This window comes from Rattus rattus, chromosome 13 (genome assembly GCF_011064425.1).
Source record: "Rattus rattus isolate New Zealand chromosome 13, Rrattus_CSIRO_v1, whole genome shotgun sequence".
NCBI lineage: Eukaryota > Metazoa > Chordata > Mammalia > Rodentia > Muridae > Rattus > Rattus rattus.
In genome coordinates, this window is record NC_046166.1 from 21,560,090 (window position 1) to 21,572,370 (window position 12,281).

Below are 12,281 nucleotides of genomic sequence, written 5' to 3' on the forward strand. Positions count from 1 at the left end.
GGAAATGTATAGCCGCCCAGCAGAGCAAAATTTTCATATTGGTTTTGAAATGGGCAAAAGTGTATGTATGTATGTATGTATGTATGTATGTATGTATGTATGTATGTATCTTGCCTAGCAGCCTTCTGAACAAGAGAACAAGGGCAGACCTTCGGTGGAGGACAAGACTGTGTTTGTGAGAAATTTCCAGAGCCCTAGATTAGAAGCAGAGGTTAGGGTCAAATTGGTAGACAGTGTCACCTAGCAATGAGATTGGGTACTGGCTCTGCTACGAGTGTCTAACCCAGCAGTACCTCCTATAACTAGATTAGTGTGGACTAGAGGAGCAGGTTTTTGTTTTGGGGCATAACGTGCTAGGAGATGCTAAGCTGCCACATCTACTTACGTTCGAAATAAGGGTTCTCCAGCAATGTCGTATCAGCTTGGATAATGTCGATGAAGACAGGACGCATGGGTTTAGTTTGGGTTCCTAAGTGTCTCCGTGTTTTCTGTAAACACGCAATATCACAGATGGTGGTGTAGAAAGATGGCCAGTTTTGTGATCTCACAATATTTGGAAAGGAAGAGCACCCACTGCACAGAAGGGAACCTGCCCTCCCTACCACAGCTCGGAGCAGAAGATGCCATGTTTGACATGGTTTGGAAGCTAGTACTGATAAAGTTGTTTCGTTTCAAGTCTTCTTTCCGTAACTGTTTTATAAGTGGTCATCTCCATCTCTTACATTTCTCTCCTAAAATCCACTTTCATTTCAAGACAATCATTTCGAGCATCGGTACGATGTAGATGTGTATGTTTGTGGTATATTTAGCTTTTAAAAGACAAATAGTGTTGAAAACAACGTATTTACCCCTCGACCACCTAAATAACCCCTCTGGTGTTAGAGAATAAGAAACTCTGCCATAATCAGGCCCTGAAAAAGTCACTCTAAATTCCTTTACTTCATAAATATTCATCTTGAAGACGAAGAGGTTGGAGGTGATTATTTCTAAGTCCAAACCTGATGATGAGTTTGAGTCCAAAGGATTAGCTTAGAGGATTATTCATTAGCACCTTTAAACAGCAGTAGCTTCACCGGGATGCTGGCTGTGTGACAGTGGCTAGAGAATCTCAGCTTCTGCCAGATCAGCACCTTGTCACTTCACTCTCAAAATGAAGTCTGAGGAGCCTAGGGAAAGAAAGCATGGGAACCTTTTGAACTAGGGAATTATTAAAACCGCCATTCTGCTCGGAGAACAAAGGGGCAAAAAGGCCTGCGCTGACCTCTCAAGCCCCACCCACCTCCTGAACTCTGCTAAGCCTCTAGAAGATTGATTTATGCAGTGCACTTCTACTCTGTCTTCTCACCAGTGTTGGTAGCTGAATCCTTCACCTTTCCTTCAGTTAGCTCATGTTTGAATTTGGCCTTTTATTTGTTTTAGTTTTGTTTGTGTATTTGGCTAATTTTCCAAAATATTATTTTAGAAAAGAGGGAAGCTTCTGTCTACATACCATTATTGTTCTGCGATTATCACATTTAAGTTCTGCGAGCGTTTAAGTCCCTTGATGCTCCACAGGAACTTATTGATGCCATTGCACTATCATAATCGATTGATCAAAGTTGTCTGAGTTGTATATGACCCTACTACCCACTACCTACTAGGCACATAATAAAAAAAATATGTCTAATGGGATTCATTGTAGTTGTTGTTATTATTGTTATTATTATTATTATCACTACTATTAATAGGTAAAACCTTTTTAAGAAGATTACGGGACTTATGCGATAGATAATACCCTCATTCCAAGAAAGCATCAGAATAAAGTGCCAGCCCACAGCCCTCTGGTTAATGGATTTGCCTTAATAGTTTCTCCTACCATTCTGTTCTGTTAAGGAAGTCACCTTTGTTTTTTGCCGAAGCTTTCATAGAAAGCTATTTTTTGCTGTTAAACAGCTGCTGCTCTCTAGGAGGCCTGCCCTTATTTTATTGGATGCAATCTGTCCGCACAGGCCAGCTAATGCCTAGAACAGGCAAGGCCTCAGAGTAGGCTAGTGTAGAACAGAGCCATGTAATGTGTCTTTGAACTGATTCTCTCATACTGCAGTGTTATAAACCATGTGTAACCACATCAAGACAGTGGCAGTAGAAAGCAATTATAGAACAAAAAACACTGTTTGTTTAGAAAGCCATATTGTTTAGATATGATATAATGCGTCTATATTTCCTGAACCCATTTCTGAATCTATTGTAGCGAATGACAGCAAAGTACAAGTCCAGTAATATGGCTCTAATGAAATACAATATATTCATATAATGTAATATTATACAATTATTAATGAATTACATAGTCTTATATGCAATTAAGAGATAGCAATAATATCTATGTTTCCATGTTTGCCCATAAGCTGTGAATGGATATATTCATACAGTATGTATGGGTGGATTCACTCTGAAGAGGTGCATGTGAAGCATGTAATAGTTCTTGTTTCTGAGTAGAAAGACTAAGCAGCCAGATGGGAAAAAGCTTCAATTGGACGCTTTCTTATAAGCAAATCAAAATGTTTTATTGCTTTTCACTATATTCATCTTTCAGAAAATTAAATTCCTTTAAAAGCAAGGTCAGTGACATGAACTCTGATAGGCAGACTTGTCTTATATTGAAGTAGTTTGTTTATTCCACACATCGTCACTGAACTGTTCTCTACTAGCTACTGACAGGGGTCCTGAGATGGCTATGACTTTACACCAAATGAGTGTCCTAGAGGTGGGGGATGTAGGTCTCATAAAGGAGACTGCCTAGGGTGGAATAAGGATTGGTAGGAAGAGTAGCTAGTGGCAATCTCTTTGACAGGTTATCCTTAGGCTGACCTTGGATCATGAGACGCCAACTATGTAGACTGTGTTGGGGGGGTGAGGGGCGAGGCAACACAGGTCCTGGAAGAAGGGCAGCAAGTGGGAATCACTGAAAAGGGTTCACAAAAGGGAGGCAAACCCGTATTCAAAGGCGGTATGGAGGCCAGAGTTAGTACTAGAATTTGGCATGAGGACATGGATCTGACTGAAAGGGGCAGTAATGGAGAACCAAGAACCAAAGGGCCCTGAGAACACCAAGAACCCAAAGAGCTAGGAGTCTCAGGTGCCTCTGAAAACCGCACTTAGGAGGTCAGAGACACCACCTGCTCTTAGTCATTGGACCGTGAGAGCCATTGCAGTGGTGTGTGTCAGCACACAGACAGGGGTATGGAACATAGAATGCACGGTAGGGAAGGAGGAAGGCTTTTCTCTCTGGCTTTGGAAAGCTTCACTGCATCTGCAGTGTGGGGGAGACGATGCCCTATCATGTAGCACAGAATAAGGGCTTGGATCTGGTTGTTCAAAGCATCCTAGACTGACCATCCTTATCATACAGGTGGATGGAGTTGCAGGTATTGAACAGAGCAAGTGGTTATAGTTATTGCAGTCTATGGCTAATGCCAGTTGGGCAGCAATGGGGCAGAAATAACACATTCCTTCAGTGTCTCCCAGAAGTGGAGCTGGATGTCATATTAGAGAAATGCTAAAGCCGCCTGTGGAGACAGGCAAATATCCTAAAGCTGAATAACAAGTGCTGGCTCTGAGGAGACGCCACGTACATGCAGGGTGCTGCTTGGGATCCGGTGTGGTGCAGTATCTCTGTGGTTCCCCTGAGTGCCTAGATATATTTACAGTGTGCTCTGGCTGCAACTGCATATATTACAAATGGTTAGCATTATTGCACTGCTACACACATGTTTTATATCTTCGAATCATTCCCCATAAACTGTGAAGCCATTATATTCTGAGCCCATTACTTGAGGTGAGAAAGGTATACCTCAGAGAAGACTGAGTGATGGCATAGACTCTGAACTCCATGTACCCCTAAAGGCAGGTGAGCCCTAAGGTCTTCTAAATTTATTTTCTATTATTATTTTAAACCAAATCCCATTCATTTGTCAGCGTGCTTGTAGAACACTTGAAGCCCTGCGGCTTCAAAGAAACGATGGGGATGGTGAAGGGAAATGGAACACAGCCTGTCATGATACCAAAAAAAAAAAAAATCAAAGGCTCCAGAGTTCCCTTTCCCTGGGCTGCTTGGCAGAGGGGAATAACAGCCCGATATCTTAATGTCCGAGTATATCATGTATATGTATATGTATATGTATATATATATATATATATATATATATGTATGTATGTATGTATATATATATGATGGGTTGTATGCTATGTAGAATTCTCAAGAATCAAAAAGGGAATTAGATTTAGATTTAAGGGTCATAGAGAATTGAGGCAACATTTTTGGCAGAGTAGTTTTTACATACTATTTTTGTTTTGTTAATTTGTATTAATACCCAAACCAAGACCTGATTCTGCAGCTGACCTGCTGCTTCTGTGATACCAGGCAAGTCTGCTGTTACAGTTGTAGACATTACATGCAAAAGGAACTTCATGTGTCAGAACTAAATATATCTCATTTTATAACAAGGTCCAACTTGTAATTCTTTCTCAGAAAGCAGCAGGTTCCCATTTACACAGAGCATTTGAGACTCTGGAAAATCTCCTTATTGATCTGGATTGGATTTATTGATCCTACTCTAAGCCATAGTTAACACCCTCCCCCCTTAACTTTAGTGCAATAGGAAGGTAACTAATTCTTCTGCATTTGCTGAACAAGGCAGCAGTTCCTGTCTAAGTACCAGGCTGTGGCATTCTAAGGTCATAGGAAACATTTAATTCTTCTGAGCAGCAACACAGTTTGAAATAGGAAAGCAAGGGAAATTATTGATTACCAAGATGCCTTTGTGGCTAGTCTTCTGCCACAAGCCTGTACTTGATTGAGCCTGGTGACACCCTGATACCCATCTGCATTTCTTTTCCCCTTTTAGAGACGTGGTTCCATCCGTTCTCACCACACGTGGTGCCGTGCAGCTTACTTGCGACTTTTATTTGTGGTTTCTCTGTTTTGTTGTTGACATTAATGAGATTACTGCACAATATCACAAGAGAAATGGTGTTGCTATTTGGAATGTTAATGAACTGCTTGCTTGGCCAATTGCCATTTGTTCCCCTGTGAATATGGTGTGTGTGTGTGTGTGTGTGTGTGTGTGTGTGTGTGTAAAAGAGCCGAGTAGCAGGGGTGGGATTGCATTTTTTTTTCCTCTTTGCAGCCAGTGACGTGAGCCGTGCCTGGAACAATCAGACTGCAAACAGTTGAAGATGCTGGGGGAGGCAGCCTGGTGCTTCCTAAGCTAAGGCGATCGCAGAGCTGCTAGGAGCTGCTGGAGTACAGCCGGCAGAGTTCCTCCAGCGTTAGAGCTTTGTAACGGGTAGAAAGTGCCTTTTTATTTCTCCAAACCGATTCCCTGATAGACCTTCAACATGATTGGCGTGAATAGTGTTCAGAGTGCCAGCAAGGTACGGGTGAGGACCTCAGGTTCTGTGAAGTACTCCCGGGAGGATTCTATCCGGCGGCAGTCCCACCGGTCAAAGTCTATGAAAATTTCCAACTCCTCAGAGTTTTCTGCTAAGGAGACCAAGGTAAAGAAATGCCATGTTAAATATTATGGACAGTGGGATAGCAGGGATAGCAGGATGCTATGCAGTCTGCCAGCGTCTGATGTGCAGTGACAGGCTGAGAAAGTAACAGGAAGCATAAAATGGCTCTAAGATAATCAGTGGGATTGGGGCGAGCAGTGACACCTGAACTCCAGATAGGAGACCTGCTGGGCTTTGCAGCAGTTCTGCACAGAGCCAGTTTGTGGAAGGGAAGGATTGAAGCAGTATTGAAAGAGCAGTGATTGTGGAAACTGGTGGTTGGCATGGTGGTCGTGTTATAGTCTCAGAAAGGTTGCCTTGAAAAATGGCTTTTAGTGTGGCGTATTTTTAGAACATCAGGAATGTAGAAATATCTTGTGTAATTTTCATCTCCCATTGAGTTCATTATTTTCTTCCCTCTCCCAGTCTGTCCCCCTCCCCCAGTCTGTGGAGCTAATGTAGAAAAGTGACCCTGTTCTGTATGCTATATTCTTGCTATGCTCACTGCCAGGTGTGTGTAACTGGGAGAAATTCCTTCTTTTGTGTTCCTTACGTATGTATGTGCTGCTGCTCTGCTGCCATTAATAAAGCACTGATGTTTTCTGTGACTCTCTCTGAGATAGCAATCTGGGTTCATGTGGCATGGGAAGGGGGTGATTACGTAGTGAAGTGGGCATTTACTACATGCAACATATTCTTGAGATTCTTCCCACCACCATCTGTGTGAGCAGGGTACTCAGAAACACTCCCACTCCACAGGTTTAAAAATGGAATGATGGAATCATAGGATCAGAGAACTCTAGAGCTGGGATGGGGATGATTCTCACAAGATTCACAGGCTTGACGACGTGTAGGAAAAGCCTTGGGAGGTGGATGTATATCACTGTAGCCTTCACATGGGTTCTATCCAGACCCACTGAGAGTGACAACAGGCCTACCCCCTTCAACCTGGTTCCACTGCCCTCCTCTCCTGTTTCCTCCCAGCCTCTTCGTCCTGTGTCATTACAGTATTGGAAGACTTTGGTCCTAGCAGGTTCCCCTCACAAAAGCTAGGTGGTGGATGGTGACTTTAAGACATGCTGGCTCTCCATCTCTCGCCTTATAGTATGAGACAGTGGAATCTAACCATGTCAGTCATTAGCAAATAATCTGGCTCTAATAAGTTCTTAACAGGTGGCTTTTTCTTGGTAATTTTAAGATAACAGTTTTAGGAAGAAGCATGTATCTTTCGATAGTCTTTTTATATGACCAGAATGAGCATGTCTGGGTCCCTACTGCAACTGCTATGCGACCTCCGATGGTATGATGACTATAGTCTCCTGCTGACGGAAATCCCAAAGGGTATTACAGTATTAAGGAGATATAGAAGGGCGTGCATGTGGTGGTCAGTATGGTTATAAAATTTACTTTGCAAAGAACACTAATTTAGCATCTCTGAATTTTATTTTAATATGTATTCTATTTATAACCTGTGGTCAGAAGCCCTGAGAAGTAAGAGGTCATCATTGGGAATGCTTTTGTAAACTCCCATCCTGATGAAATTTTCATCATTTTAATACTATTGGTTTGCTCAGAATTAGGTTGTATGGGTTAATATAAGCTATCAGGTACCAAATGAGCATATTTATCTAATGACTTTTCTATTTTCTATACAGTTTCCTATTTGATAGGAATCTGTTCACTTTGAGAAGAGTATTGTATACAAGCTCCTGATAGAATTATAGTCAAGAAGCCATCACTAACTATATATATGTAATATAAACACAATATGTATATATTATATGTATGAACTTATGGATATTATATCTTGAGTTCTGGGGTGTTTATGAAATAATATAAATAAGGTCTTGGCTCCCAGACTCTGACTCTGTCTCCCTGTCACCTCGCCTCTGCCTCTTTTCCTAGTGTATGTATTCCATTAGAATTAGAGATTAGATAGATTAAATATTATCATTCATTAGCAAATTTTGTTCACTAAATGAAGCTAATTGAATATGCTAAGCACTTGTTCCCTAAACTAATTAACTGAATTTCATTATGGACAAGTGTAATTACATGGTAACCTATGTTCTTCTCTATACTGCACATGTTTTATTCAAGTGCTAATAGATTATTCACCTCAGTTGTATCTAGTAGTAAAATTTTATTAGTTGAAGGCAAATCAGTGTTTTTCTCCTGCTAATCAGTTAAGTAGTATTTTTTAGTTATCTGACTGTCTGCAAAAAATAAAAGGTTGTCTAAGCCCGTGATAAGGAAGTTTATTTCTTCTACTATATCTGACTCTTTCCTCCAGGAAAGACAATAAGAAGATAACATTAATTAGCCAAGGTCACTTCTAGGACTGAATTCTCTCCCAAAAACTACCTAGCCTGTTCTAGAATAAGTAAATAGTTTTCACATAGTTTAATTCTAATGTTTTATATTCTTGGAAAACTGTCATCTTTGATGTTTCTTAACTTTTTTTGTTGCCATAAAATCATTTATTTGTATAACTATGAAATTAGTTCATTTTCAGGCCTCACTTTTCATCCACTTTTATATTTTGTCTTTTATTTGAAGAAAGTATTAAAAGGTTTCTGAAAAAATTATTTACTTATTGCCTTAAATTTTTTAAAAAATATGTTTCAAGATTTTTTAACTAAATTTTTATTATTAATGATCATTCCATTCATTTACATCTCAAATGATATCCCACTTCCTGGTTACCCCCTCCACCAACCCTCCATCCCACTATATCCCACTTTCCAGTCACCAGCCCCCTAGCCCACATCTGCCCGCTTCCTCCCCCTAACTCCCTCCACCCTCTTAAAAATGATGAAATCTTTTTTTTCTTTGGAAGAACATGATTTTTTTTCCTTTTTCTGGGTAATATTTATATCAAATTCTGGAACAGATGAAATGTAGCGGATACTCATTGCTAATGAATTTTAAGAAGGATTCTTGTACATATGTGGAAACTGGTATTGATTTTCGAAGTGTCTCATTTGAGCCTATGAACGCATTCAAAAGTTGTCTTTTAATTACCTGATACTGGTAGAGTTGCCATTTGGCCTACTGGCCATGATGGGGCGCCACAGAGCTTCCTGCTACCAGGGTCAACAGGACACGTAGACAGAAATAAGAATTTGGAATCTTTTGGGGATATTGATTCTTGACTTTCGTGTGTCTTTATTCTATCCATTTATGTGTTTATCATGGTGCAGGCTATCCAGTGAACTTCAGGTTTCACATATGCATGTCAGTCACTCGACCAGATTCAACATGCTATTTCAAACCACACTTCTACTGAACGTGTTCACTTTTCCTCCTTCCCATCTGGCTATATATAAAAGTACATATAAATTATATGGTATACCTTCGTTTGTCTTACTGGCTTAGATTAAGAGCTGTAAAAGCTGGTGTTCATGGTTGATTTGTTTTCATGTGCCCAACTCTTACCAAGCATACTTACCTGGGCCCAACCTCAGCTTGACAATGCCATTTTTTAATGCCATTTCAGAGCATGAAAGCAACATGCATAGTTGGATCACTGAGGCATGTTGTTGGGGAATAACAACATCATCTTGCTAAGAATTCTCTCATTGATGACTGGTGATTAAACGAACTGTTTAAAAATGTTTTGTTTGTTAAAGTAGCAAAGAAACTTGAGGCACATCTCATGAAACTCATGCTTCTTTGGATGGTACATGGTGAAGAAATTGGCCATCTGCTTTGTGAGCCAAGACGCTGCCCAGGCATAGTGTGGGTTTTCCTCATTAATTATCACTGTGCTTCTTTCTCCCCAAGTCATTTCTCACTGAGACTTACAGTAAATTGCAGTTGATGAGATATCCTTCTTCTGAGCAAGGTTAAGTTTTCTAATTTTGATGGACTTACACTTTTTCCCTAAAGAGAAACCGAAAGACCAAGCGAGCTTCCAGGAAGGTGAGTGAGTTTTATAGCATTGTAGATGAGTCTGGGTTCCTGGAGATGTTAACTGTAAACATGCGAGAGAGAAATGGAAGTGCTTTGCCAAAGTACTGCTTGGGGAATGCTTAATTCATTGCTTTGTAAAACACGCTGCAATAATATTGAAAGGCACCATCAACTCCATTCTTTTCAGTCGGCAAAGGATTTGCTCGCCTTTTCTTTAGCAGTGCTAGGTGAATGCTGATAACCTCTTCTTTGTGAGTCAATGCTACATACAAAAGAACCCCAGAAGTCTTTACAGTGCCCTTTTGGAACCTCACATTTTAGTGGGAGGTTCGCAGACTGAAATCATGGTTTTTTCTGATATCATGGATCATTTTTTTAAGACAAAAAACTAAATCTGGGAAGAAGATTCACATCTACCTGTTTAAAAATCTGTCTTGTGTAATATGAAGGAATTACCTTCTCAGTTGAAACTGTCCTTGTATATATAGTATATAATAATATAAATACATAACAAAATATTACATATTTAAACTCTGAAGTAGAAGCAGAACATATTTCAATCCACATAAATGATAGTTGAAAGCTTTGGGGGAGATATTATATTGACTATTACGTCACAGTGTTAGCAACATCATAGGTATTGGTTAAAACCCTGGTATTGTGAAAGGATCAGGGGCAAATGCTAAGACCGAGACAGTTTTATCCCCAAAGCTCTTTTCTTACTGTTGGTTATATTATCTTTACACTGAACTTTCTGTGTTCTAGGAAGCTATGTTTTTGTTCAGTGTGATTCTGACAGACGAATTAATGCAGCTATATTAATGTTTTCGTTTGTGTTTCCCAGTGTAGACCTTAGGAAGAGACAAGGCTTGCTCTGGCAGCGTGTCCCCCAGTTTGTGTCATTATCAATAGCTGTATATCTGCCTCAGGACTTGAGTCAGACTTGTTAAAACACAAAATCTTGTCTGCATTTGGTTTTTATTCTTGAGTTTCCAAGCTGGCAAAGTATGGCTGGGGTTCGGTCATGTCCGTTGGGCCCCAGGCCCCAGCTGGGGTGCTGGGGTTTGTAGGTCCTGCCATGCTTTCTTGTAAGGTAACACCTTTGCCCCCAGGGTGTACAAATGGCTATTTAGGGGGAAGTGTCCACCAAACCATGTCCTGATTGGGTGACACCTGCTGACTCTTGAACATAATTAAAAGCAGATCCTCCACCATCACAGTCTGATCCATTTTCACTTGAGAAAAGGACATTCGATGGGGTGTTCAGTTTGAGTGTCTCAAAAATAACTCTCAGCGTCAACCTGTGCTTTTGTTCTGCTGTTCCTATGAGTAGATCGCCTGCTCACCTCCATGTAGCATCCGGACACTGGGAAAAGAAATGCCAGTCTATACAGTCACTCTTGTCAAGGGACTGATACCACTCTTGCCAGGATCGAGGGAGGGGAAAGGAAAATCTGTGATAAGAATGAAGAGGGGGAAAAGAGACATGCTTTTAAAAGTCAGTCCTTGGTGGAAATCAGGGCAGTTAGAAAGGAAATGCAAAAGGACTCGTTCCCTAGCATAATGCCTTTCCCTCAGAATAGTCTACTGGATGGGGCCTGCCTGCCTCAGTCTTCAAGGATTATAAATACCTAGAGTTCTGTGTGTGTGTGTGTGTGTCTGTGTGTGTGTGTGTGTGTGTGTGTGTAATATATATTAATTTATAATGATGCAGACATTGAGTAGCTGAGTATGACACCTTCCTCAACTTATCTTGAAATTACTCTGCTATTACTAATTGTTTTTAGTTTGAATTTTGCATTATCATTCCAGTAGCTTTTTTTTTTTTAATCACTTTTTTAAAAAAACAGTTTTCTGTGGTCTGATGGACACATCTTCAAATGCAAGATCTTCTGATTTCAGTGGAATTTGATTTTGGCAGTAGGACCTTTGGCACCACCCCTCATGTCAAGATTCTGTGAAAATTACCAAATAGGACCCTGTCTTACTCCAGGTCTTTTCGTGATCTGCTGTTGATTGTCACAGCCAGTTTAGTGTTTGATTGTGAACTACCGTGAGATGTCAGGATGCTCCTTGCCAGGCTCGGGTGTTGTTAGTCAAATAATAAATACTATTTAGCCATCCAGATAGTCCCGTCTTGCTGAATCGGGGTAATTCAATAGAGTAGTCACCTTCTGCTCTTCAGCACATAGCCACTGGACATACCTTAGTGTTCATAATAAGCACTAAGATTTCAGTCCCCGGAGCCCCTGGAGCTCATGGCAGGAGTCAATCCCTGCTGTATGTATTCATTACAGTCACCTACTAAGATCTCCAGCATAAGGAAACATTTGGTGTCCTCCAGCATAGGATCCATTTGGTGTCCTTCCTGACTGAGTGCTTTAGGGTGAAGCCTTTAGCTCTAAGTTATTGAGGCAGGGTTATATAGCTCTGTCTGGCTTCCAACTCTGGAATCTTCTACCTTAGTATCCTGAGGACTGGGATTATAGTTGTGTCACTAGGCCCTGGAAAAAGGCAGCTCTTTACTGTCACAAGAGAGGTAAAGACAGATAAAATGCCAAGTTCTCTCTGCTGATTGATGTTGTTGTTCTTCACTCTACTTTCTTAGAAACATTCAAATAAGAAGACTCTTATCATGATTGGGCAATGTGTGAAGGGCTTTTTGTATGCTCCGTCAACCCCATGCTATGTTCTTTTAGTCCACAGATAAATGATGTTTTTATTCAGACAAAACATAACTATTCTAATTAGTTTAAAGGAACAGTACCTTTTTATTTCCATGCCTTGAAAAACCCCACTGAAATCTTGGGGCGGAAATGGTAGATCTTTAAGGA

The 12,281-nt window shown here is 40.5% G+C and overlaps 1 protein-coding gene across 2 annotated transcripts in view; it reads left to right on the top strand.

Moving 5' to 3' along the window:
- Positions 1–12,281, top strand: part of Psd3 (pleckstrin and Sec7 domain containing 3) — a 373,120-nt gene that overhangs the window by 252,427 nt on the left and 108,412 nt on the right. Inside the window, exon 1 of one of the 2 annotated variants that reach the window (XM_032918495.1) lies at positions 5,162–5,535. The exons of the other annotated variant lie outside the window; for it this stretch is intronic. Coding sequence (XP_032774386.1) covers positions 5,377–5,535 — 159 coding nt within the window. The 5' untranslated portion in view covers positions 5,162–5,376. Of the gene's footprint in view, positions 1–5,161; positions 5,536–12,281 lie in introns of those variants that run through there. 2 annotated transcript variants of the gene reach the window in all.